Raw genomic sequence first — 27,721 nt, 5'->3', positions numbered from 1 at the left:
CCAGTTCATATCGAAATCCTTTCTTTCGATCTTACCAACTTTAGCTTTGTAGCAACTCTGGTTGGCTTCTATTATCTTAACAATGACATCTTTTCTCCAGACGGCCACTCTCTAGTGCAACATCGAAGGCACCATATTTATCCCATGAATCCATTCACGAACGAGGAGTAAGTTGTAGTTGGTGTTTGATGTTATCACCATAAATAATGTTGGCCTTGAAGTAGAGCCAACAAATAACTCCACTTGAATCACATCTAGAATGTGATTGATCTTGCCATCGTAATTCGACAAAACCATGTTATGGGGCCAAAGATCCTCATCAGTCTTCCCCATCTTTTTTAAATAATAAGTCGGACATCAGGTTTATTGTTGCACCGCCATCAACGAAAACTTTATTGACGACCATACCGTCTACCTTTGCCCTGATGAATAATGGCTTTAAATGATACATCATTCCAGGGTCATGCCTTTCAAAGATAGCATGTTGTTCTTCAACGATGCCTTTGTTCATGACATAATAGCAGATAGGCTTCTAATTAGCCGCCTCATCTTGTATATAGTCCTCCTCGGCCTCATACACCTCTAAGACCCTATCATATCCAGTAGGCAATATTGAGACTATTCCGCAATTGATTTGTAAATCGTCTTTAAATTCTTCGTCGAAATTATTGTCGACCATCCCATTGTCGAATTATGGTGTGTACTCTGACTCTTTGTCTTCTGTTAGAGGTGTATACTAGGGTACTTCCTCCTCAGGGTAAGGAGTGTAATGTAGAGCCTCATCCTCCGATTGAGGCGAATACTCAGGCATTTTTTACCTTGCCTTGTAGCCGACCTTGGCACGTTGTGCCACCTTCATGGACATCATTTGGTTGTTTGCCCTCCTGTCCTTCTCGTCTGGTTCATTTAAGTAAGACTTCCTTTGAGCCTTATATACAACTGAGGGACATTTTTCCTCAGAGGCTTGGTGCTTATTTGCAAAGGCCTTCCTTTCGACACTCTTCTTCCTTTGATGACGCCTCCACTGAGTATGCGTCATTGGGTTGTTTCCTTTGTAAGTTGGGGGAATGTGAGACTTTCCCTTTGGCATTTTTGGTTGCTCTGATTGGGTTGTTAAAGTCAATCGTGCCATGAAGAACAAAGTGAATTTCGCGGATGACACCATTCTAGCGGTCGATGGGATCAATGATGTTTTAATCATGAGAATGGATGGTGGAAATTCCTTGATTAAAGATGTATTTTACATTCCAGGAATAAAACATAAACTTCTAAGTATTTGTCAATTGCTTGAGAAGGATTACAAGATTCATATGGAAAATAAGGGGTTGCGGGTTATGGATGCAAACATGGTTTTGGTCCTTAAACCTCCTATGGTTGCCAATAGAACCTTCAAGGTTGAGTTGGAGGTTATGGAGCATATATGTCTTGCTACAACAGCAAGTCGAGAAGAATGGATATGACAATGTCGTCTTGGGCATCTCAATTTCTGAGATTTCAAAGGCTTACAAAAGAACTGAATGGTAACGGGGTTGCCATTGATCAACATACCGACTGAAATTTGTAAAGAATGTGTGCAAGCGAAGCAACATAAGGGTAAATTCAACAAGGATGCAGGTTGTAGAACCAAGACTCACCTTGAGTTGGTGTATTTGTACGTGTGTGGACCAATGCAAGTTGACTCGATTGGTGATAATATATATTTTGTCGCATTCATAGACGATCATATTAGAAAGCTATGAACACACCTAATAAAGAGAAAGGGCGAGGTATTCGAAGTGTTTAAGAAGTTCAAGTCCATGGTTGAGAGGCAAAGTGGTCACAAGCTCAAAGTGCTCAAAATGGATGGTGGAGGCGAATATGTCTTAAAAGACTTCGAGATGTTTCTTGATCAAGAAGGGATTGTACATGAGGTTGTACCATCTTATACACCGCAGTAAAACAATGTTGTCGATAGGAAGAATCGATCGATGATGAACATGGTAAGAAACATGTTAAAGGGGAAGAACTTGTCGAAAGAGTTATAAGGAGAAACAATATCCACAACTGCTTATTTGTTGAATAGGTGTCAAACAAAGAAGCTTGAGAAGTTAACACCATAAGAAGCATGGTCGCGATTCAAATCGAATTTGAACCATTTGAGAGTTTTTGGTTCCGTAGCGTATTAACATGTTCCGGGGCAAATTAGAAAGAAGCTAGATGATAAGGGAGAAGTGATGATACTTGTATGGTATCACTCCACTGATGGTTACAAGTTGTTTGATGCATAAAACACAAGAGTTGTGATCAGCCGAGACGTCGCTTTCGACGAGATAAAACAATTGCAGTAGCTTGTAACTAGTTACGTAAAAGTTGTAACCAATTACAACTTTGAAACTTTAGATTCTGTAGAATTGGGAAGTGCATAAACGCCCGTTGCCGAAGCCCGGATTTAAGATAATGTAAGAAGATTAACAAGGAAAAAAGGTTTGCCTCGAAGACTCTAAGACTGTGAGCTATTCCGATATAACAAAGTCAATTATGATGGTGATTTCATACATTTTGCACTTATGGACGAATCCAAACCCGTTAAAATGAAAAAGGCTTTAAGTGATCCAAAATGGAGTTGTGCTATGAAGGAGGAGTTGGAATCTATTGAGAAGAACAACAACCGGAAGTTGGTTGATCTATCGGATGGGAAGAAGCCAATTGGTGTGAGATGGATGTTCCGAGTGAAGGCAAATCCCAAGGGTGAAATAATTAAGCATAAGGCTCAATTAGTTGTAAAAGCATTCTTGCAAAGAGAAGACTTAGAATTTGAAGAGGTATTCACACCGATTGCTGGGATTAAAACCATAAGACTAGTTGGTGGTATTACAAATAATAACAATTAGTTCGTCTATCAAATGGACGTCAAATAAGTGTTTTTGATCGGACTGCTTGAAGAAGAGATGTATATAGAATAACCTCTGGTTTTGTTGTGAGAAACCAAGAGTTAAAGGAGGTTGGCTCAATAAATATGTATTCGAGCATGGTGTATATGTGAAGACGAATGCAAGTGAATGAGTGATTATACTTTGTCCATACGTAGAAGACTTGTTGATAACGAGCAACAACAAAAATTGTATTTCAAAGTTCAAGAGTGAACTTATGAAATAGTTTGAGATGACTAACCTTGACCTCATGACATATTTCCTTGGCATTGAGTTTCACAAGTCCAAAAGGGGATTACTCATGCACCAAAGATAGTATGCACTTGAGATATTGAAGAAGTTTGAATGGAACATTCTAATGCTGCCATTACTCTTGCTGAACCAATGATAAAGTTGTCGTAGAGTGAGGATGAGCAAGATGTCTATCCAACTTAGTATAAGAGGTTGATTGAATCCTTTAGTTACTTGTGTAATATGCAACCGTAGTTGACGTTTAATGTCGATATTATGAGTAAATTCACGGAGAGACCGAAGGTGTCTCACTTGACAACAATCAAGAGGATCCTAAGATACGTCAAATGATCGATTGACTGCAAAATTTTCTTTCCTGCAGCGAACACGGGCAGAAAATGTAATATGCTTGGTTTTACTGATTCCATTGGTGCAAAGATAAAAATGGTTGAAAGTTTACAGCTATATACATTTTTATGTTCGTCGGCGAGTGTTCGAAGAAGGAACCAGTAGTTTCACTATCGTGTTATGAGACAGAGTACATTGCCGATTCGTTATGTGCATGTCAAACCATGTGGCTAATGAATCTATTGAAGAAACTATGCAACAATGAGGGTGCGAATCTTACACTCATAGTTGGTAACGTTTCCATGATTAATCTTGCTAAGAATCCAATTGCACATAGAAGGAGCAAGTACATTGTGATAAGGTTTCACTACTTGAGGAAACTTGTTAGTGAAGGAAGATTGAGATTGAGATATTGTCGAAGTGAAGAACAAGTTGTTGATTTTTAGACCAAGAGAGTCACAATTGAAGTATTCAAAAGATTGAAGATGAGTATGAACATAGAAGACTTGGAACACACGAATCAAGGTGGTGTGTTAAAAGTTTGCAGTAATTCAAGTGTTGTAAACGGTTGACCCATGTGTCTAACTTGTTAATTACATGTGTTAAAATAAGTCAAATAAACAAAAGAAAAATGATTCTAACATTGGAGTAACAAGTTATGCATTCACATTAAGCGGTTACCACTGTTAGTTAATTTATGGTTTTAGCAGCAGTATTGATTACATGTCTGAAGATTTTGTTTTTCTATTATTTGACTTATATAACTTATGTCCCAATCCTCTTTTATTGTATGTATAAATATTTGGGAGACATCCTCATCTACAATGATCATAATTTTCATCCTCATTTCTCTCTCCTTCTCCCCCATTCAATTTCTCCATTATTCACTATTTTATGATTTTAAATTCTAAAATAAAATAAAATTCCTAGTAATGAAAATCTTAAAAAGTAGAAGAAAATAATAGTAGAAATGTGAAAAATGGTTTACAGCAAGAAAAGAAAAAGGACAAGAACTTGTTAGGACGAAAAGGGCAAAGATTGTAATAAATAGCCCAAAATGCCAGAGATGAAAAGCTGAAATGAAATGTGAAGTTTGGGGGTAAGTATTGAAGAAGATTTGCACTGCATTGCTTGTAGTTGCCTGAACACTGCTTCTTCCTTTTCTAATTTGTTGAACGTTATTGTATTGAATGAGGCGGTGATGATGATGAGTATGGTTGTGGCGAGGCGTTTATGACGCAGCCACTCCTTCTCTCTCTTTCTGAACTTTTTTTTGTTGCCATCTGCATTCCAACTTTTTGAGTGTGAGGTTTTGACGAGTTTCTCACTCTCATTGCCAATGATCGATACTGTGTTTGAGAGATACTTGTCTCTCTACTACACACCATCACCACCACCACCAACATCAACAACAACAACATAACCCCTCTCTCTCTCTCTCTCTCTCTCTCTCTCTACTTCATATTCAAATTCATCATCAATAATCATGTTCATGACCTTCTTTCTCTCTTCTTCTTTTCGGAGGCAGTGATGATGCATGCATAATCAGATCGAACATTCTCACTGGCGAGGCGACTACTCCTTGCAGTCGCAGCCACTCTCTCTGAAAATACGAATCTATTTCTATCTGAGCCTCCTATTTTTCTCGCACTCTTTCATTTCCTTACTTTCACTTTCTACTACCATTAACTTTGTACCCATTCTATTTTTCTCTTATGTTTCTGTGTTCGGAGTCAGAGACTGTGATAGATTAGGGTTTGCGTCTGTCTGTGAATCAATGATACATTACAGAGAGACAAAAAAGCTCTTCAAGGATCAAATGAGTTTTAAATGGCTTTTCTCTTGTTTTTCACCTTGTCTCTTTCTTTTCAGGTGCTACAGACCTAAACCTAAGATGCTGAAGAAATAGGATATTGATTCTGTTCAAAAAATGTAAACAGGGTACATTTTTTTTTCTTCCTTTCCATCTCATTAACCACGCCAAGTTCATTTCCATGTGAATTTCATATTCAATTTCATGTTCTAGGCTGCAGAAAGTGTTCTATTCAGTATCAGAATACTACTGCATAGCATCATGTATGAATATGGTGCTCCTTCTTGACCTAACATTTGGCTATACCTGTTTTTCTTTCCATTGCTTTTGAAACTTGAATACCATTTGAGCTGACTATTGAGCAAGATTTAAATTGCTTTGCATGTAGTTGGTGGTTGAACACTACTTCTTTGCTGAACGAGGCAGTGATGATGGAGGAGGGTTGTGTGGCGAGGCGATTTTGACGCAGCCACCACTCTTCTCTCTTTCTGAGCTTTTTTGTTTCCATTTGATGTGCAACTTTGTGAGGCTTTGATGAGTTTGTCACTCTCATTGCCAATGATCAATACTACATGCACCATCACCACCATCCCCAACATAACCTCACTCTCTTTCTATTTCTCTATGCTTCATCATCATCATCATCATCATCATCACCTTCTTACTTTCTTTCTTCTTCCTTTTGGATATAACGAGGCAGTGATGATGTGTGGATAATCAAATAGGACATTGTCAGTGATGAACAAAAGAGACCTTTCATGGCGAGGCGACTCCGTCTTGCAGTCGCAGCCATGCTTCTTTCTCTGAAAATACTAATCTATTTCTATCTGAGCCTCCTATTTCTCTTCAACACCCCCACACTCTCACTTTTCCCCTTCCTTGTTGAGAGTTTCTAGCATCAACTGTTCCCCCATTTCTCCTACCACTTCTATTTAGGCTTTTTAAATACTTTCATAATAATTTTGTGCCATTTCTTCATAATATTGTTTTTTGTTTGAGTCTCGAGTGAGAGACAGATAGATTAGGGTTTGAGTCTCTCTGTGAATTATGTATAATTTTCTCTATTGTTTTTCATCTCGACTCTTCTTTTCAGGGGCTACTAGCCAAACCACAAGATGCTAGAGAAATAGGGTACGTTTTTTTCCCCTCGTCTCATTTACTACACTAAGTTCATTTCCATGTGGATTTCATATTCAATTTCATGTTGTGGGCTATCAAACTTTTGCCAAAGTAGATATGCATTGCACATTAGTTTTAAATTCAAAGTGTGATCTAATTTTTGCTCTTCTCAGCTATAGTATTATTTTATTCCATCTACAAATACCACTCATTGGGGTATCAAACTTTTGCCGAAGTAGATATGCATTGCACATTACTTTGTTATTCCATCTACAAATACCACTCATTGGACTACTACATTTGACAAATAATATCAAACAACATGAAATGGGTAAAAGTAATTACTTATGACTTCTATGGAAAACTAGTATCTGGCTAAATATATGTTATACTTGTAAATTGTGAACAAATTAGCTAACAAAGTTAGTGAAGATGCAAGTGTCACAATGTGGATTCAATCTGGTTTTACTGCTAATTACAAGTTACATCATATGCTTCCCAAGGCTTTTGCTCATTACTGTGAATCCAAGTAACTTCTGCCAGATGTATCTATATGTTAGTTGGTCTGTCATTGCTGCATATTCAGAGTAAATATGGTTCCAACAACAAAGAATGTACAAGTTATCCCTATTTTATCTTGTATTGCTTTTATTTATGTATTCTGCAAAAAGTGTTCTTTTCCGAATCAGAATACCACTGCATATGGATGATTGTACTCTTTCAAAAGATCCACTTCAGATTCAACTTTGGAGTTGCCAACTAACCTAATTAGGTTTTTTTCAATCTTCAAAATGAGAAGAGCCTAAAGGTGCATCAAATTGATTAACATCTCCATATCCATGGCAAAGAGATATACTCATAATCAACTTAAAGCTTTGTCATTCTTTAACACAAGGTGTTGCAGCCTTGTTTTGTTATAGTCTTCATGGTCAAGAACTTTTTCTTCCAGTTTATTGGGTATTGAATTGGACGAGGCAGTGATGATGGATGGTTCTGGCGAGGCGTTTCTATCATGTTAACGCAGCCAGCTATCTCTCCTTTCTGAGCCTCTCCCTTTGCAATTATGCATTAGTTTGTGAGGCTTTGATGGTCTCAGATGACTGACTGTTTCTGAGTTTCTCTCATTGCCAATGATCATTCCTACATCTCTCCTCACTCACACCGCGAGCAACAACAACAACAACATAACTTGTTTCCCATTCTCTCACTCTCTCTCTCTCTCTCTCTGCTTCCTTGGCTTCATAATCATCTTCAAATTCAACTCAACCTTGTGTTTTTGCTTTTCTTCTTCTTCTTCTTTTGGATATAAGAGGCAATGATGTTTCATGCAATGTGTTTCAGATCAGACACTGAGTGAAGAACAAAAGAGATGTCTCATGGCGAGGCGACTCCGTCTCTCACTGGGTGACAGACGCTCGCAGTCGCAGCCATGGGTCTTCACCCTTTTATCTGACAGTACATCTCCGACTGAGCCTCTTCCTCTTTTTCAACACCCTTACTTGCTCGCCCCTATGCTATTGCATGTTATATAAGCATCTTACTCTTACTTTCCTTTTTTTCTTCTTTCTTCTTTTTGAGTATGGAGTGAGACTGAGGTAGATTAGGGTTTGAGTGTGTCTGGTTTCAGTGTAAATCAATGATATGCAGAGACAAAAGATATTTGAAGGATGTTTTTGACGTCATCTCTTTCTTTTCAGGCGGTGCATTGAAAAACACAAGATGCCAATATATAAAGATGGTAAACAAATAGGATATTGATTCTGTTCAAGAAATGTAAATGGGGTACATCTCTTTTTCTCTCATCTTCTTTCACCATACCAAGTTCATTGCTGTCAAGCGAAGTAACTTTTGTTAGATTTATTTAACTTTTCACTGAAGCTGACTGTCGAAAGTTGAGTCATGCAACTCTTTTATACACTCTCCTACTAATTATAAATATAAAACTTGGTATGTCTTTGCTGCAGGTTCAGAATACTGTTTGGGCAACGAAGAATATTCAAGTTATCCCTAGTTTATCTTTGATCACTTTTAGGTTTGTAATACACAAAAAGTGTTCTATTCAGCACACTGCCGTATACCATATTGGATTATGTTGTTCCTTCTTGACCTAACTTTTGGCTATACCTGTTTTCTTTTCCGGTCCTTTCGGGTTTGATCTTTCAAAAGATCCATGACAAATTGATTATCATCTTAATACCCATGACAAAGAGATAGATCCTATATCAACTGAAAACTTTGTTAATCTTTAATGCAAGGGTGGTTGCAGCCTTGTTTAGTTAGTTTTCGTGGTTGAGAACTCACCCAGATTGGAAAAAGGTTCGGTTTGTTCAACTGTTTCTTTTTGTTTGTTGGGTATTGATTTGAATGAGGCAGTGATGATGGATGGCTCTGGCTAGGCATTTCTATCATGTTGATGCAGTCAGCCATCTCTCTTTCTGAGCCTCTCCATTGGCAACTACTCGATAACTTGTGTGAGGCTTTGCTGCTCTTAGTGATCACTCTTTCGTTCTCTGAGTTGCTCTCATTGCCAATGATCATTCATACTTCTGTCCACTCTCTACACACAATAACCAAACACACAAACCCTTCATGATCTTCAATCTTTCTTCTTCTTTTTTGGAATATAACAAGGCAGTGATGATATTTCATGCAACTGATTCAGACATTGTGAGCGAAAAAAAGACGTGTATTGGAGAGGCGACTCTGTGTCTGTGGGTCCTTCCTTCGATGCTTGTAGTCGCAGTCATGCTCGTCCTCCTCCTCTTCGCTCTCTTATCTGACAAACCACCTAATCTGAGCCTTGTAATTCTTCAACCCCCCTCTCTTCATTTTCCCCCCTTTTTGTAGCTTAATTTTTCTATCTAGAAAAGAAGTAAAATCACTCCAACACAGCAGAATTTGAGCAAACTGCTATTGTTTACAAATTGCAATGTGTTGTCAAATTGTACCACTGTAGCATAACAAAATTTGATTAAACTTCTATTTTCCATTATCCGTGATTGACAACACGGTTTCATTCATCTACCTCTGCATTTTTTTTACCTGTGATTTTTTCCTTTGCTTACTTATTTTTTCTTAATGGCACTTGTCCCCCTTTTTATTGGAGTTTCCGCCTTATTCCTCCTAAATTCTCCATTTAGCACTTCCATTCATATTATCCTTTGCTTTTTAATAATTCTAATATTTTTGTCATTTCTTGACAATTTTTTTCCTGTTTTGTTTGTAAGTCAGGAGTGAGGCTGAGATGTATTATGACGAGGGTCTGTCTGGTTTCCGTCATAAATATGGACAGAGAAAAGACTCTTGAAGAATGTTGTTCTCATAATCACCTACCTTTAACATTATAACCAATACAAATTACATCCCATTTTTTATTTCATCTCTTACTTTTCAGGTGTTACAAACAAAGTACAAGATTCCAATATATAACAAAGCTAGAAAAATTGGAAGTTGATTCTGTTGAAGAAAAGGGCTCTAAATTAAGACTATACACCAGGCCAAGAGGCTCTAAATTAAGATCAGGTCCTCCTTCTAAGGAATTTCATTTCAGCAATTGGGAAACATAAAATATTGAAAAGAAAGGAGGGAAATGTTTTATAGAAGGTAAACAAAAAGGCCGAAGAAATTGTTATGACGAAAAGGGCAAAGATTGTAAATAGCTCGAAACGTAGAGGTGGTGTTGAGGAGAGGTCATTAGGGTGAAATGAAATGTAAATTTGGGGGAAGATAGATAGCCAATTGCGAATGAAGAGGCGGAATATATGTAAGAAAGGAAACATGTGAAACATGAATGCTTGAGAAGAAGGTAGGTATTGAAGAAAATTCTCATTGCATTGCATGCAGTTGAAACCGTCCCTGTCCCGTTGCCTTGCCTTGTCTAGTCTTATTGAATCGAATGAGGCAGTGATGACGGAGGGATGGTTGTGTGGCAAGGTGTTTTTGACGCAGCCACCACTAACCATCTCTCTCTTTCTGAGCCTTTTTAGTTGCATTGCAAGTTTGTGATTGTGAGGCTTTAAGTTTCTCTCATTGCCAATGTTCATTTTTACTTCACTTCTCCCTACAACAACAATGAAGTCTTATCCCACTAAGGCGGGTAGGCTACATGGATCAAATTATGCCATAATGTTCTATCAAAGACCATATTCCTATCCAAATTGTTATTCTCTAATCTCGAGATCTTTCTTAATACACCACACAACAAATCGTTATTCTCTAATCTCGAGAGATCTTTCTTAATACATCACACAACAACAAAACCTGGCTCACTTTCTCTTTCTCTCTCTCTAAGGAGGCAGGGATGATGTTTCATGAAACTATGGATATCGTATCAGACATTGTGGGTGAAGAACAAAAGAGCGTTGTCATGGCGAGGTGACTCCGTTTCTCACATAGTGACGAACGCACACAGTTGCAGCCATGCTCCTCTTCACCCTCTTCTCTGACAAATGCACCATTATCTGAGCCTCCTATTCTTCTTCAACACCCCTACACCTATCCAGTCGATGGATTGAATTTGTCTGGTTTTAGTGTGAATCAATAATATTCAGAGACAAAAGTCTCTTCAAGGATGGATTCTGTATAACTTTCTCTCGTTTTATGCCTCATCTCTCTTTTCAGGTGATACAATAAAAAACACAAAAATGCCAATATCTAAGGATGCTAACCAAATAGGATCTTGATTCTGTCCAAGAAATGTAAATGAGGTACATTTCTTTTTCTCTCATTTCATTCAGCACACCAGTTTCATTGCCTTGCGGATTTTCACATTCTATTCTCAATGCTGTAGACCCCCAAACTCTTGCCTAAGTAGTTGTGCATTTCACATTATAGTCTTAAAGTGCGATCAGATTTTTGCTCTTCTCAGCTATAGTACTTCACTCCAAAATTTTACTTTTCTCAGCTATAGTACCTTACTCCTCAAACTAGAAATAGCACGCATTGAACTAACTACTCCATTTAGGAAACATCAAACAGTTTGAAAGGTTAAAAGTTATTAGTTATGACTTTTTTTTTATGGAAAACTAGTACCCTGTCAAATATGTTGACGCTGTGACACTTGCATCTCTAGTAACTTAGTTGGCTAAATTGCTCACAATTTACAAGTGTAACAATACTGTTAGGCCAAATAGTAATCTGCAAAACATGTTCTATGAATACTGATGCACACCATCATGGATAAACATGTTCCTTCTTTGCCTAACTTTTGCATATACCTGCTTTCTTTTCCAGTATTTTTGCAGCATTGTTTTGTTATAGTTTTCATGGTTGAGAACTAACACAGATTGGGAAAGGGTTCGCCTGGTTGAACTCTTTCTTCTTGTTTGTTGGGTACTGAATTGACTGGCTATGATGCACACCATCATGGATAAACATGTTCCTTCTTTGCCTAACTTTTGCATATACCTGCTTTCTTTTCCAGTATTTTTGCAGCATTGTTTTGTTATAGTTTTCATGGTTGAGAACTAACACAGATTGGGAAAGGGTTCGCCTGGTTGAACTCTTTCTTCTTGTTTGTTGGGTACTGAATTGACTGTGGCTATGATGATAGATGGATGGTTCTGGTGAGGCGTTTCTATTATATTGACGCAATCAGCCATCTCTCTTTCTGAGCCTCTCCATTTCCAACTAATTGATTTGTGAGACTTTGCTGCCCTCAGAGATAACCATGGCTGTCTCTGAGTTGCTCTCATTGCCAATGATTATTCATACTTATGTCCTCTCTTTCTACACACAACAACAATGACAACAATCTTTCTCTTTCACTCTTCACCCTCAACAACAACAATCTTCCATCTTTCTTCTTTCTTCTTTGGGATACAACAAGGCTGTGATGATATTTCATGCAACTGATTCATACATCATGTGTGAAGATAAGAGCCATGTACTGGCGAGGCGACTCTGTCTGGGTCCTTTCATAGACGCACGTAGTCGCAGCCATGCTCACACTCCTCCTTCAGTCTCTTCTCTGGCAAAACACCTCCATCTGAGCCTTGTAATCCTTTTCAACATCCCAGAAAGGTAGTAAAAATCACTACATTTCAACGTTTTCAGTCCAGTGTCAGTCAAATAAAAGCCGTAACTAGTAGCGCTAGAGAACTAGAATACAGCAGAATTTGAGCAAACTCCTATTATCTATGATATGTATCATTAGTGTCCAATAGAACCACTATAGCATAGCAGAATTTTATCAAACCACTATTTTAAAGGATCCTTCATGGTTTCATACTTTAAGTCCTCTTGTCTGTATCCGTGTTTTTACTACTATTGTTTCCTTTGTTACCTTTTTCCCCATTAATGGCCCTGTTCCCCCCTTCTGAGTTCCCAGCATTATTTTTCTGCCATTTCTTGCCAAATACACCTAGAAAGGAGGCTCTTGAGGAATGAATGTTCTCAGAATCACTCGCCTCTAACACTAACACCTCTACAGATTTCTTTTATTTATTACTTTGTTGAATTCGGTTTAACTCTCATTTTTCATCTCATCTCTTACTTTTCAGGTGTTAACAACAATGAAATAAAACACGAGTTCCCAATGTATAAAGAAGCTAAACAAATAGGAAGTCAGTCTGTCGAAGAGATGTACTAGTGTTTGCTCTTAAATTTGTAGTTCTTTCTCTACAATCACATCCATTATTTAGTGCAAGCTGGCCTGTCTTGGGAGCTTGATCAGACTCAGAAACTCGGTCCTCAAGCCAAACCTGGTCCCCAATTTTCTTATGTTGTAAATTGTAAATACGTAGGAATTGTATGTCAGTAATTGCTGTCTCTTTTTATATATGTTGAGTATTGAATTTCATTGTTACCTGTTTGTTGATCAGAAAAACCAAAATTTATGTTCTCATTCACTTCCATTGCCGAAGTGTTTCATTTATAAGTAAAATTATGAAGGAAAATTCCATACATAATATTTTCAGTGATTTATTTATATTTTCAAGAAGAATTTTATTTTGTTTTGTATCTGATCTTTTGGTTAAATATGTTAATATCTTGTAATATGCAATGCATTTGTTACTTCTTGAAATATGACAAGTGAAGTTGGTTGGATTCAACATCTATAAGTCCAAAATTTGAAGCTATTACACCATGAGTCCATATATTTTATTTATCAAACAATTTGTCTATCCATGCTCCCCTTTCATATCAAGAAGCAAAAGAACCTTCTTGAACTGGGTTAGCCAAGATTCTATGCAAATATTTTGTCATGAATGCACACAAAATAGTGAAAGGCTTTCAACTGAGGTACAAGGGAATGAACAGATGAGCACAATAGATTCCTCTTGGACTCAATTTTGTTTTAATTTTTTTTTTGACTAAACATATCTTAACACACAACAATAAATCACAAGCAAGTGGCGATATCTTCTCAAAATCTAGCTGGTAAAGGAAAAACAAGAGAATAAAGGTGCATGACAATACAAGTACATCTTTAGGCAACATATGTTTGGTGTCCTTAATAAAGGTGCATTATTATTACTACTATTATAGACTATAGTTACAATATTATAACAGATGAACATCAAAGTAAACTAGGAGGAGTCCTCCTTGCTTGCAACCTCCAATCCATTACCTGCAAATACTTCATTTTAGGGGCCAATAACCAACCCGTTCACAGACAATAATAACAATGCAAGTTTTAGTACTAATATCAGAAAATTGTAACTTAGTCTTACCATCAGGGTCAAAGAAGAAAACTTGTTTGATTTTGCCATCAGGCAGAGATTTCTCAAAAGTCTCAATACCCTTGTCCTGCATGAAACAAACAAACAAATGGTTCCACTCAATTTACAAAAACCGCTCAATTTCCAATACACAAAAAAGAGTGATAAAGAAAAGAGAACCTTGAGAGTCTGGATAAAGGATTGAAAATTGGGGAGAGAGAAGCAGAGATGATGGCCTCTGGGAAGATGAGAAGGGTCTTTAACGGGAGAAGCGGCACTCCACGGACCCTCAGGGAGATTATTAGATGGATTACGCTCGATGAGATGGAGATAGAGCGAAGAAGATGGAAGACGTAGCCATACAACCTTAAACTCTCCGAACTTGGGACTTTCTACTTGCTCGAACCCAAATATCTGATCATAGAAATCACAAACATATAATCTAAGTTTGTATATTTTTGATTGAGAATTGAAAAGAAAAAATACTAACCTCTTGGTAGAATTTGGCGAGGCGGTTAATGTCGGTGGATTCTCGAGATATATGATTCAGACTCACTCCTTCTTCTCCTGCCATTTTTCTTAGATTCACGCTTCTACAGATTTCGTATTTGCACATATGTCACTATTTATCTATAAAAATGAAGATAGTTATGATTTTTTATGATTAAAATATTTTTGAATTTAGTTAGGTACCGTACTCTCAACCAATTAAACACTCTAATTAATGTTACATCATTTTTTATTTTATTTTATTTTAAAACAAATTAAAATATTAAAAGAATTTGTAGAGGTTTCGATATTCAACTTAATCTTATAAGTATTAAAGAATTTATCTTAAAATAATATTGGTCATAATTATTATTAAAATTTAAAATATTTGTCCTATAAAGGTGGTTTATCTTAAAATTAGTTTGCAATTAATGTGAATATTTTGAAAATAACTATCATTTGATTTTTTTTTAAAACTCAATTTAAATTATTTTTTAAAATTATAAAAATGCATTAATCTGATATCTATTGACATTGTAAATGATTTATAAATAGTTACATTGAGTTACACTAGTTTAAATAATTATAAAAAACATAGTTATTCTGCTCTGAAATCAGAAATAGAGATAGATGCAAAAGCTATAATGGAGCAAGGCTTTTGATGGCGGAGTGGGGGTGTATCTTCAAGGTTAGTACTTCAACATTCAAATTAGTTTGTAAATGAGTAGAGAGTATTCAAATTGTATTTGAAATTTGTTACATGAAATGACACAATTCCCTATACAGGGGAGGAATAACGACTTTGCTATCTTTCAGGCGTGGAATGCAGAAGACCGTTAAATGCGCATGAGGCGTAAATCTTCCGTGGTGAGGTGTAAAATAGTTATGGGTAAGGAGAAGTTTCTGGAAATAGGACTATGTAGTCAGTTAATAAGTTTCAGTCCGGAGTGACATATCTCTAAGTGATCGTTCCGAGGGAGATGTGGCCAGCCCGAAGCAGTTGCCCTATAAGCCCTCGCGCTTGAATGTAAATGTGATGGTTTGATGAACTTCACCTTCGTCCCGATCACCATCTTTCGTGTTTTTACTATTTGGAACGCCAAACATTTATTCAGAGGCGACATTATGATCATTCTTAGGAACTGAAACACTTGAGTATTACGTGCGAGAAACACGATCAATAAGACACCTTTCTTTCCTTGTTTCCAGTACATAGTTGTAGGAAGAACTAAAGTCACTTCTTTTTAGACCTTTCTTTTCTCTTAATTCTTAAGCAGTTACTTTTTTTCCCATTTGAAACTTTGTCTTCTTGCACTTGGGAACTATTCTGTACCTGCCAAAGATCTGAGACCCACTGCTATGCGTCGGCTAAAAGTCCAATAGCACGAGGTCCATTATCCAACCTGCCCTGTCAGACCCAAGGTATAAATACCTTCGTAAAGGGTTTTCAGGTGAAAAATCTTTAACCTCCACTTTCATTACCACTATCTTGGACCCTAAACTGAATTAACATTGAAGTGCTAACCATGCAGGTACCCCTTAGGTCCACCGTATTGGAGATAACAAACACCGATTAAGGCATCAGACCAAGACTGATACGTCTGGTTCAAGAAGCACCATGATCGCAATCTTCGATCCACGATGTTACATCGCCCTAGTGCCATAGAAGCTTCGTTCCTCCGTAGTTTTTGCAATCCTCATCATTTATGTTTACACAGTGAAATAGCGGCGTCGTCTATGGGAATCAACTTCTGATTCCTGCGATTTCCTCGATTCCACGTTCGATCCTTAGATCTGAACTCCAAAAGCATCTCAGACGAAGAAATCTAAGTTTAAAGAATCCAAGATCTCAGATCTTCACCATTTGGATCCATTGAATTCTGAACTGAGCGGTTGCATCGATTATGGCATGTAGTGAAGTAACACCATAAAATACCCCGGGGTCGAGATTCGATCCGAAGATATTCCGTTCAACCAGGGGCATCAATCAGCCCCAAGTGTAACACCCCGATAATAATAAAATAATTATTTAAATTGAGTTAATAATGTAATTATTAATTTAATTGAATAATTAGAAATTTATTATTATTATTTTTGGATTATTATTATTTTGGGAAAATATATATATGTTGGAATAAGGAAAAGTTCTCATTTAGAAAAGCATTTCACGTGAAAACAGAACAGAGAAGCATCGTGAGAGAAAAAGGAAAAAGGGCAGAGAAGAGGAGCTGGAGAGCAAAGGTTGGAGAACGAAAGCTTGAAGCTCAAAGATTCTGCCGGATTGTCAAGGTAAGGGGGGTTTATCTCGATTAATGGGTATTATGGGAGAATATGTGATGGGTAGTAATAAGCTGTTAATTTGACCCTAATTGGGAATTGTGAATGCTGAAAATTTGTTGGATGAACCGTGTGAGAAGTTGAAATTAAATCGGTAATTGAGTCTGTTGTAATTTTCCGATCGTATAGCTTTTTACGGAATCGGATTCGGAGGTCCGGAAGTCCTCCAATGGCGGAAAATGCGGAGAATTCTGCATTCTGCCTTGAGTTAGCGCAGGAACAGCTTCTGTCTTGCGTTAACCGGTTAACCCAGGGTGTTAACCGGTTAACACTGTGTTGGATTATGAATATGTGCTGTTTTGTCTGCGTTAACCGGTTAACCCAGGGTGTTAACCGGTTAACACTGTTGTCATTTCTGATATTTGGCTGTTTGTGCTGCGTTAACCGGTTAACCCAGGGTGTTAACCGGTTAACACTGTTAAAAATTGAGACAGAAGGCGTGTTGTGCTGCGTTAACCGGTTAACCCAGGGCGTTAACCGGTTAACGCTGTAGCAGAATGGAAAAATTGTTGTTTTAACTGTTGTGTACCTATGTGAGAGTTGGCCTATGTTGCCTATGGTGTAATAGGGATTAATTCCCGCTGTTTTGAGCAGTATAGATATTAGTGGAGTGTGCTAATATTGTGGTTGTTGGTTGGCATGATATGATATGCTTTTGTGATGAATGTGTTGATGATATGTGATGGTATACATGATGTTGTGAATGTATGCATTTGCGAATAGACTATTTTATGGCTTAGAGTGTGAGCATATGTTTATTCTTGAATTATTGTTGATGTTGCATTGCTAGATGATTAGCATGCATGGCATAGCCTTCGGGGCTGTAGCTAATTCCCATAGTGAGGAATTAGTGAGTGAACCATTGTGGATTTGTTGTTGATGTTTGCATACTAGATGAGTAGTGTGCATAGTCTAGCCTTTGGGGCTGTAGCTAATTCCCATGGTGAGGAATTAGTGAGTGAGGCATTAGATCTCAATGAGTGGGACTAGTGAGCTCAGTAGCCGTATCTGGAGGGATCGGTGAGCTTGAACTATATGTTCGAGAAGAGTCGGTACCGCATTTCATGGAGTCTCATTGCATAATGAATGCATGGCATAGCCTGTGGGGCTGTAGCTAATTCCCATTGTGAGGAATTAGTGAGTAAATCGTTGTGTTGTGTTGTTGGTGTTGAATATGGTTTGAGGATTTTACATATGATATATATTATTGTTGAATATGATGTTTGGACGGATATTGCCGTTGCTGAATGCGTAGTCTGGTTAGGGTGAATTGATGTGTTATTTACTTAACATTACATGTTGTTCTATAATGCTTATTATATTGATTGAGGAACTCACCCTTACAACCTATTTTTCAGGTAACGAGAAATGAGTCGAGTAGAGGCTAATGCTTGGAGTCTAGAGTAGTTCTTATGGGTCATGCTCTGATAGATGTAACATCGGGAGGGAATGTTTTAATTAATTTGATATTGGTTGTTGAATGATTTACATGTATGGTGTTACATGTTTTACATTGATGTTGGATTTGATTCCGCTGCGAATTATGCAAAAGAACCTTATTTTGATTTAAAGGAATGAGCATGACAGGGTATTCTGATAATTTTGTGAAATGATTGTGTGACACCCTTCGGGGCATAATTACTCTGATGATTGATGTGTTATTATTTTAATTATAATATTTTGGGGTATTTAGAAGGGTGTTACACCAAGCACTCGTGAAATTTGATTGCTGGACACCCTCAGATCCAGATTCGCAAGGTTAGGGAATGCCCTACCTCATCGGATGAACCTCATGATGAAACTCGTCAAATTTGAGCCAGAACCTAGGCCAGAGCAGAAGAAATCACTCCCAAGAGATATGGTGGCACACATACCACCATGGTGACCAATGTCATATGTCCCATCATCGTAAAAATATCACGTTAGATGTCCCATCATCGTAAAAATATCACGTCGGATGTCACATAATTATAATGACATGAGCTCAATCCTAGACATTCAACAGGGCCCCGAGATCACATAATGATAACAAAGTTGCGAGATGATAAGCATACCCGAACATGGGGTAACTCGGGGAACCATCCGGTCAACCTAGGCTCCTATCGATGGAGTAAGCGAGTGACTCATTGCTCTCCATCAGCGAGGAAACTTCAAAATACCCCATCCTTAGTCCAAAAATGAGGCTAGGCGGGCGACCATGGTGTAAGGAGAGAAGAAGGACGACCCGCGTCCGAAGGTGCATGTTGCAAAATAACTACATGGAAGACTCTGCATGACATGAAGTTAGAAGGTCAACCGAGAGTTGTGATGTACCGGAGAAGATACAAGCGCCCTGGATGTAGAGAAGCAACACCAAGTCCAAATACGCCGATCCATCCCAGTTTTGGGCACTAGAGCCAAACATCATGCCTTGTACCTTAGGACACCGACAATCAACTCCCAGACACTTTGCCCACGTGAATATTCAGGGGTTATGTTGGATACGCTTAGTATGCTAGGCTACAACAATCAATTCCTCACAACGCTTTTTGCATCTTCAAAATTCATGGGTGCTGTTGGATACACTTAGTACGTTCGACTACAATAATCAATTCCCCACAATGCCTCAAACGTCTTCATAATTTAGGGGTGATGTCAGATACTTTCAGTATGCCGGACTATAAAAATCAATTATCCATAATGCCTTGTGCGTCTTCATAATTCAAGAGGCGCTATCAGATACATTTATTACGTCCGACTATAATAATCATATCCCTACAGCATCTCGCACGTCTTCAGAATCTATGTGAGCTACTGGAAATGCTTAGTACGCCCGACTACAACAACCAATTCCCCAATGGATGCTGTTAGAGATGCTTTCTACGTTTGAGTGCAACATTCAAATACCCCATATTAAAGAAATACACGCTTTCACGTGTACCTGGTGCATCCCATTCGGATCTAGTCAGTCCAAGGACGAGCGGGGTGAAACCTATAGACGTCCACCTTGATTCGAGCTTTCACCTCAGGGGAAGGAACGATGATCCTTTATCTTTGGACATGTATGCTCCTCTATGACGTGGAACACAATTCAAAGCATAGTCGTATCTAGTTGGTTTCATGTCCTTCATCTGTAAGTATAATCTGAAACACAACCACAATTAATCAGACTCATGCCTTATCCCTATAAACATGATTAAGGCATAATCGCGTCTAAGTGGTTTGACATAAAATACTTACAGGTATAATTACGAGCATAAACGCCCAAAACTGAATTCATCAGTTCTTATCTGACATATGGACACACCAAACTGTACAATACTTCCTCCCCGTAAGCAAATTCCGAGTACAACCATACACTACTACCTCAGAATTCCATCAAGGTAATGTGTACACCTTAACGCAACACACTCTCAAAAGAAACAACCATGCACGACTTTATAAAAGACTTAAGGTCATATACACTTTAAGAAAACATCATTTACTACTTTCTATAACAAACGAATTATGCGAATTGCAGGGATTCCAAAGCAATTCCTAGCTCTCCTCGGATCCTAGCCATACAATAACGACAGTTGAATAAGGAGCAATACTATACCAAAAAGCACAAGCATGTTAAAAGTAATAATTGAAATACATATATAAAAATATTGTTTACAAACCGAGGCACAAAGGCTTAACCAAATCTTACATGAAAAAATAAAACAAAGAAAGAAGAATAAAAGGCTCTTATACGTCGGCACATGGCTCAGAAGCTCTAGGACCACTTATGGTGTCCTTTCCAGAAGCATATGCCAAAGGATCCATCTGGTCAACGGTAATGGCAAAGTCGCGACAAAACCCTCGATCCTGCTCACGACTTCTAAAACCCATTGATGGGATTCCCGATATTTTTATTGAGCATCCGCCACCTCCTCCTCGATACCTTTCAAAGCACTGAGCCGATCACCCTTCTTCTATTGAAGAATTTTCTGATCCACTTCAAATGCCCGACACACTTCAACCGCATCTTCAAAAACCTTTTTAGATCGTTTCTCTCCATCAGTAAGAGAAACCTTCAAATTCTCCGTCGGATAAGCCAAACTGGACTGTCGACCGTACCAATCTACATATTCGTGCAAAGAGTTAACAACATCATCATTCACCCACAGTTCATCCAATTCCTTCTCAGCATTAAAAAATTTCTGCAAAAGGGCTTCACGCCTCTCCCTGAACTCATCTCACTCCCTTGAAAGGTCGCTAGAACCCAAAACATTGTCCTGACCAACTTCAAAAAAAAACTCTTTCTCACTAAAATAACCTTCTGAGTTCAAATATGAACCAAAAATTCATAAATCACCCTTAATCGCTTAGATCGAAGATCTCAGTACTCCTAATTTAACCTCCACATAACCTACTTTCAACACAAAAAATTCTCATCCCAAACCCTTAAACCCTAAAATAAAAACACCAAACGACTTTCAACCCGAAAAAAGAAACTAGGACTTCAAAATAATGAAAGGAAAATATCTTCAAACCGAAATCGAAAAATAACATCAATGAACATAGAAAATCAACATTCAACAAAGAGTTCAAGCAAACACATCAAGTTCAATTCATTGAACACAAGAGGATGATGGTTTACCACTTCAGTAGTCATCGAAAGGAAGAATCCAACGCAGGTATTGTATCCCTTTGCTCAATCCCTTCTTTATCGTGTTATGCTATTCCTCTACTTCTTCTTTCTTCTATGCTCGTCGTTCTGAATGGCGTACGCTGATGTACTATGCCGTTGATACTGATGGATGTGTTAGTTTTATCTCAATTAACTTAGAATTTCAATGAGAAATTCTAAGTAATCTTGTAAGCTTAGAGTTTTTTTAGGTATAAGGTCTTAGATGAATTTCTGCAGCGTTTTGGTATTCATCCCTTTTTTCTCTAAACAGTAGTGGTGTTATTTATATGAGCCAGAATAGGAGGTGAATTTGAGAATGGTAGATGTGTGAAGAATTTTCTCTAAAGAATTCTCACAGGTGAAGCTTTACATAGAACTTTATTTGATTCATGGTTTTTTAAGTAATTTGTTTTAATTCTGAATGGACTGGGTTGGATTTGTTTGAATGGTGCAGGGCACTCTGAAGTTTTGCTGGTTTATAGTGAATGGACACATGAAGCGGTTAGAGAGAACCTTTGAGTTTTTTTGAAGCCTGTATTTCCATGTTTAGAAGATAACTTAGAAAATTCTAATATGGTCTAGATGCTACAAGAGTTTATTGTTGTAACCAATTTGAGTTGAAGAATGTAAAGTTCTATTTTGAATATGAAATGTTCTATTAGTTCACAACCTATTTTCACCTTGAGTTCTGCAGCCATACTACTAGGGTTTATAATATATTTGTTTCAAGTATAAACAAAAACATGCACATACATTGCAATTTTATAGGTCAAAATCTAATGTAAACAAAAACTCTCATATAATGCACATTGGATCTCAATCGATGAATGTAACAACCAATTTCCCATCAACATTCTAAACAAAATAGCTTTTCATTAGATGCTTTTCATAATTTAAAACATGACCCCTAGACTTAATCAAACATATGAATCAAACTATAATTTACTTTTAAACAAAATCTTTTAGAAACTTCATGCATAAACATACGACCATGCCAAAACTTAAAGTGACGTAACCTAAAACTTATCTTTAAGTTCACTTCACTTATTTTTTTAAATGGAAACTTATGAGATTCCATGACCAAATCAAATGGTCATGGAGAGATGATCTTATCAAACCAAAGACCAGGTTATGGAAACAAATGTAATAATTACGTGACTATAGTTTTTTAAAAGAAAGTATGAAAAATTTAGAGTATAAAACCAGGATGCATTTGACCTCACTGAGACGTGATACTTTTGGGGGTGCTTGAAAATGAGCACAAATACACAAAACAAACATTACATAGAGACATTATATAGTGAGATAAGTGAGAGAACTTATAATACCTCAGTATTTGCTTTCCTCAACTAGTTTTCCATTTTCGTCCTTGTCTAGATTGCATGAGGTTGCCATTGGAACTGCTATTATTTTGGACTTATCCATATCAAACCTCTTTAGCATCTAATTGTAATATTTGGCTTGATTGATGAAGGTTACTTCCTTAGCTTGATGAATTTTAAGCCCTAAGAAGTATCTAAGCTTCCCTATCATTGTCATTTCTAATTTGTTCTACATCATTTAAGAACATGATCATGCTCGATTTTCTTAATAAAAAGAGTTTTATCAACTTGTCCTCTTTGAAACTTATTTTCAAGTAAGAACTTTCTTTGACGATGGTACAAAGCTCTAGTAGTTTGTTTCAGACCTATAAATCTTTCTTAAGTTTAAGAACATGACCAGGAAATGCCAGGTTGATAAAGCGTGGAGGTTGATAAACAAATATCTCATCCTAGACATACCCATTTAAGAAAACAATCTTTTCGTTCATTTGAAAAAGTTTGAAATTTATGATATAAGAAAAAGCTAATAATATCCTTATGGCATCTAACCTAGCTACACGAGCATATGTTTCATCAAAATCTATTCGCTTATATTGATTGTAACCCTTCGCAACAAGTATGACTTTATTTATAAAAACATTACCATATTCATCTAGTTATTTATGAAAGATCCAATGGGTACCAATCACTTAATTAATTGAAGCTCTGGGAACGAGTTTTCAAATGTTGTTTCGTTCAAATTGAGTTTGCTTCTCTTGCATGGAAATATACCAATGTTCATCAACGATAGCCTCATCGATTCCTTTTAGGTCAATTTGTGAAACAAAGGCCACAAAGTTACATACCATGTTAAGGGAGTGTCATGTAGTCATTCCATTAGAGTTATTTCCAATAAAATTCTAAATAGGATGATCCTTAGTTGTCTTCTATTACCTTAGAAGATCTTGATTATATGAAGGAGTGTAGTCATTTGGATATTGAACAAGTTCTTGATCTAAAACTTGGCTTTGAATTTGTTCTATGTCATGATCATTTTCTTCCATGTTTGTCTTTTCCAAAATACCTGGACAATAAATAACTTCTATTTCTAATGGTTTAAGAATAGTTCATCAAAAGTAACATGAACATATTCTTTTGTAGTTAGGTTCTTTTGTAAAAGACTATAAAATATTTGCTCAAAGTGGAATGTCTTATGAATATGCCTTCATAAGCTTTTGTGTCAAATTTTCCGAGGCTATCCTTCCTGTTATTAAGGATACCGAATTTGCACCCCAAAACATGTAAATGATAAATATCGACCTTTCTTCCTTTATATAGCTCATTAGGTGTACGCTTTAGAATTGATCTTATCAAGCCACAATTCATAACATAGCAAGCAATGCTTACTACATCAGACCAGAAGTATTTTGAAAGATTTGTCTAACTGGACATAATCCTCGCAAACTCTTCCAAAGATCTATTTTCCCTCTCTAGTACCCCATTTTGTTGGGGAGTTCGTGGAGTGAAAAAGGATGTCGAATACCATTTTCGTTACAAAAAATTTCAAATTCCTCATTTAAGAATTCTCCGCCATGATCACTTCTGATGGGTGCAATACTTACTTCTTTTTCGTTCTGGATAATCTTGGCTAGTTTTCAAAAGACAACAAACGCATCTATTTTATGAGATAAGAATAATGTCAAGGTGTAATGAGAGTAATCATCCACAACTACAAGGACATAAACGTTTCCACCGAGACTTTATAGGTTTAGATGAGCCAAATAGGTCTCTGTGAAGCAGTTGTAAGGGATAATCTATGTAAACAATATTTTTTTACTTAAAAAAGGCCCTTAATTACTTAACTTTTTGACACGCTTTTTGAAAGATAAGTGTTGCATATCGTCTTTGTGATCCTTGCATACCAACTTGTTTAAGTGGTCCATGTGGGTGTGAGCTAGTCTCCTATGCCATAGCCAAGATTCATCATCATTACTTAAAAGATATACATTACTTGAAGACATTTTATTTAAATTTAGTGTGTAGATATTTCTACTTCTTGAGCTCGAAAATAGAGTTTCATTTGGTTTAGATTTTATGACCCTACATTTAGAAGAGTCAAAGACTACACTTATCTTTGTCACATAATTGACTTATGCTGAGTAAATTATGTTTTACAAACGACAAGGTTTTAGATAGGTGGTCTGAACACCTTAAGGTGTGAAATCAGTTGGATATAAATGAGTTCTTATGAAAAACAAAATGAGAATGGTAAAATTATGACATACAAAGCTTGATTTGTTGTTCAAGAATTTTTGCAAAGATCTAAGATTGATTTTGATGAAACATATTTAAATGTAGTGGATTCAAGTAATGTTCGATATCTAATTAGCATTGTAGCACACGAAACACTTATTTTGCACATGATGGATATTATAACAACTTATTTATATGACTTATTTGATAGTAAAATTTACACAAAACTTTATAAAAGATTTATTTACTTGAAACACATAGTTTTGGATCTTGAAAAGACTATTCTATAAAATTAAATAAGTCTCTCTATAAATTAAACAATTGTCTTTCTGAATATTTGTTAAGGGAATGATATACAAATGAATTCATTTGTCCTTGTATAAGGACTTGGGAAATACAAAGTTTTTGTACACCAAGAAACTTATACAACAAAAATGATAAAATGTTTCTATATGGACAAATATTATTTGTTGTCTATCCCCAATAATTGTTATACCATTGGATATGGAGAAGATCCTTTCAAACCTCGAGAAGAGAAGAGGATGAAAAACTTCTTGACTATAAACTATATTAGTGTAACTCAAGCACTAGTGTATCTTGCTAGCTATATCAGCCATGATATATCAACTTATGTCAATCAATTAGAAAGATATAGTTATTCACGTCCAGGAAGACATAAAAAGACAAACATATAATTATTACCTAGAGTTACATGTTACTCGTAAGATCCTTATAATGAACTTTTAATACTATACGAAGTCCCTTTCAAATAATTTTTTTAACTAACTGGTACAAAAAATTAATCCTTATATTGAAGAGGTGATTGTTTAATTGATTAAATTAATTCCTACAAAAGGATATTGATGTCTTTGTGTATTTTAAAGAACATTGTGATAAATAAATGAGACAACACATAGTTTAGAAAGTCACCCCTTTATTTTTTTTAAGTAACTAGCTCATCAAATTAAAAAGAGGATATAATTAAATAGATAATAATAGGATTGGTGATGCTTTTTATAGCAAAATACTTAATTTTTTTAAAAAAAATCAATCAATAAATACTATAAAAAAGGAAAGATAAAATATTTGTCCCCTTTTAGTCTTTGACAAACATATTCTATATATAGTTAATAAAAGAAAGAATCAATGCATTTCTAACAACTCAATCATCTCATAATTCCAAACATTTCTCGCATACTTCACATCCACGCATATATACACACCTCCTCCTCTCGTCTCTCTCTCATTCTTTGTGTGTTGTTTGGACAACACACACTGAGAGAAAGAGAGACACAAACAACGTTTGTTTTCATGGATTCCATCAACAGAAACAACCATCGAGAATTGCAAGAGAGTATCATTTTGCTTCTCTCACGTTGGTATGCTCTTCAAATGGCCATCAAGAACCAATGGGGTGGTTGTGATTCCCTCCACAAGTCACACCAACTTGCTTCAAATTTATTCTCATGGCTTTCCAAATCCAATGGTTTTGTTTCTGTTTCTGTTTTTCAATTTCAACTTTTATTCATCAATATTTATTTTGTTATATGTAATATTACTTTTATTAATCTCAGAACCAATTTGCGTTGAAGATTTAGAAAATATACTCCATGAATTCATGTTGCTTACATTCAATACAGAGGTAGAAGATGGTAGCATTGAACAGGTATATACACATATATTAGATTTCTATATGTTTGAAATTGATTAATAAATATTAAAAATGACACATGTTTAAGGAATTTAAATTATGAATCTTATTCTGAAATTCTTTCAGTTAAAGTCTAGTAATATTTTATAGTGATGTTAATTACAAGGTAGCGGAACAATTGATAGGTCTCCATGAAGATTGTTTGTTACGTCAATCATATTAATGGATTTATGAAGGAAGGAAGCTTCCCGGGTAAGACACATTAGTCTGAGGTTCTCTTCCTCTCTTATTTTATAGCTTAGTTCAGTTATAAAATGAGTGGAATACTCATGTCTATGAATATGTAACAGTAACACCCATGTCATTATTTTGTCATTATTTTAATATGTGAAGGGTCGTAGTTTTTTTATGTCAATATGAATCAAAGAACAACACAATAAAAAAATAAATATATATAGCATATCAAGCTAACAACCAAAATATAATCAATCACAAGATAAAATGACAAAAAAATACGAAAGAGTAATTAGACTTTTATTTGAGAGAAAATAAAGTTTTAAATTGACAAGAGTTAATAAGTGTCAATTTTACACGTTTTTCAATATATAATATACGACACTTATTGATTTATTTTATAAGAAAAGTTATAAACATATGTAAATTCATTGTATATATTTGATGCTTAGGTATGATAATTACTTTAACTGTTTTCATCTCTTGTGTAAAATGATTAATTAAGAATATCCATGAAGTTGAAAATTAAAAGATTTTAAGTTGAAAATTAAAAGATTTTAAGTTGAAAATTAAAAGATTTTAAGTTGAAAATTTTCCTATGTAAGCTAACAAATGGCCTTGAAAATAAATAAAAAACTTGCAAGGGAAAAAACTGACGAGACTAGCATATTCTTCACCTTGCGATTACTTCATTTTTAAAAAGTGTTCATTTTTTAAGTGAGACCCATTTTGCCTAGATTTT

At 36.2% G+C, this 27,721-nt stretch overlaps 2 protein-coding genes and 2 long non-coding RNA genes across 11 annotated transcripts; 3 read left to right on the top strand and 1 right to left on the bottom strand.

The window, feature by feature from the left end:
* The first annotated feature begins 4,447 nt into the window (after positions 1–4,447).
* On the top strand, positions 4,448–13,219 carry LOC127076806 (uncharacterized). 7 transcript variants are annotated; one of them, XR_007786885.1, is made up of 7 exons: positions 4,448–4,587; positions 5,361–5,429; positions 6,395–6,432; positions 8,118–8,202; positions 8,385–8,452; positions 8,587–11,126; positions 12,921–13,219. It is a non-coding gene; the product is annotated as an uncharacterized LOC127076806 (long non-coding RNA). The 7 variants fall into 7 exon arrangements; XR_007786890.1 differs by lacking the exon at positions 4,448–4,587 and having other exon boundaries at positions 4,594–5,429; positions 8,385–8,736; positions 9,652–9,732; positions 9,815–11,126; XR_007786889.1 differs by lacking the exon at positions 4,448–4,587 and having other exon boundaries at positions 4,594–5,429; positions 8,385–8,736; positions 9,648–11,126.
* A 562-nt stretch (positions 13,220–13,781) lies between these two features.
* Positions 13,782–14,767, bottom strand: LOC127076805 (glyoxylase I 4). Of its 2 annotated transcripts, none has more exons than XM_051018595.1 (4): positions 14,572–14,767; positions 14,262–14,495; positions 14,094–14,169; positions 13,782–13,999 (listed from the first exon to the last, which is right to left on the bottom strand). In XM_051018595.1, exons 1-4 carry the CDS (start codon positions 14,695–14,697, stop codon positions 13,950–13,952), a joined length of 486 nt encoding a protein of 161 aa, XP_050874552.1. In that variant the 5' UTR covers positions 14,698–14,767; the 3' UTR covers positions 13,782–13,949. The 2 variants fall into 2 exon arrangements, with proteins under 2 accessions (XP_050874552.1, XP_050874553.1); XM_051018596.1 differs by having other exon boundaries at positions 13,782–13,990.
* Positions 14,768–21,338: 6,571 nt separating this feature from the next.
* On the top strand, positions 21,339–22,151 carry LOC127135705 (uncharacterized). The gene is made up of 3 exons (XR_007808652.1): positions 21,339–21,547; positions 21,812–21,898; positions 21,995–22,151. It is a non-coding gene; the product is annotated as an uncharacterized LOC127135705 (long non-coding RNA).
* A 4,152-nt stretch (positions 22,152–26,303) lies between these two features.
* Positions 26,304–27,146, top strand: LOC127135704 (uncharacterized). Its single transcript, XM_051062349.1, has 3 exons — positions 26,304–26,580; positions 26,669–26,760; positions 26,912–27,146. The coding sequence occupies exons 1-3, from the start codon at positions 26,406–26,408 to the stop codon at positions 26,966–26,968; spliced, it is 324 nt and encodes a 107-aa protein (XP_050918306.1). The 5' UTR covers positions 26,304–26,405; the 3' UTR covers positions 26,969–27,146.
* The last annotated feature ends 575 nt before the right edge of the window (positions 27,147–27,721 follow it).

This window comes from Lathyrus oleraceus, chromosome 4 (genome assembly GCF_024323335.1).
Source record: "Lathyrus oleraceus cultivar Zhongwan6 chromosome 4, CAAS_Psat_ZW6_1.0, whole genome shotgun sequence".
Taxonomy (NCBI): Eukaryota; Viridiplantae; Streptophyta; class Magnoliopsida; order Fabales; family Fabaceae; genus Lathyrus; species Lathyrus oleraceus.
This window is presented reverse-complemented; position numbering and strand designations above follow the sequence as displayed.

What these genes read in the sequence shown, in the direction of transcription:
- LOC127135704 (XM_051062349.1), top strand. Translation starts at nt 26,406, where the DNA reads ATGGATTCCATCAACAGAAACAACCATCGAGAATTGCAAGAGAGTATC. An exon ending in ATGGCTTTCCAAATCCAATG is followed by an intron (nt 26,581 to 26,668) that starts GTTTTGTTTCTG and finishes TATTAATCTCAG; the next exon opens with AACCAATTTGCGTTGAAGAT. An exon ending in AAGATGGTAGCATTGAACAG is followed by an intron (nt 26,761 to 26,911) that starts GTATATACACAT and finishes GTTAATTACAAG; the next exon opens with GTAGCGGAACAATTGATAGG.
- LOC127076805 (XM_051018595.1), bottom strand. Translation starts at nt 14,697, where the DNA reads ATGTGCAAATACGAAATCTGTAGAAGCGTGAATCTAAGAAAAATGGCA. An exon ending in TCGCCAAATTCTACCAAGAG is followed by an intron (nt 14,496 to 14,571) that starts GTTAGTATTTTT and finishes TTCTATGATCAG; the next exon opens with ATATTTGGGTTCGAGCAAGT. An exon ending in TTTCTTCTTTGACCCTGATG is followed by an intron (nt 14,000 to 14,093) that starts GTAAGACTAAGT and finishes CCTAAAATGAAG; the next exon opens with TATTTGCAGGTAATGGATTG.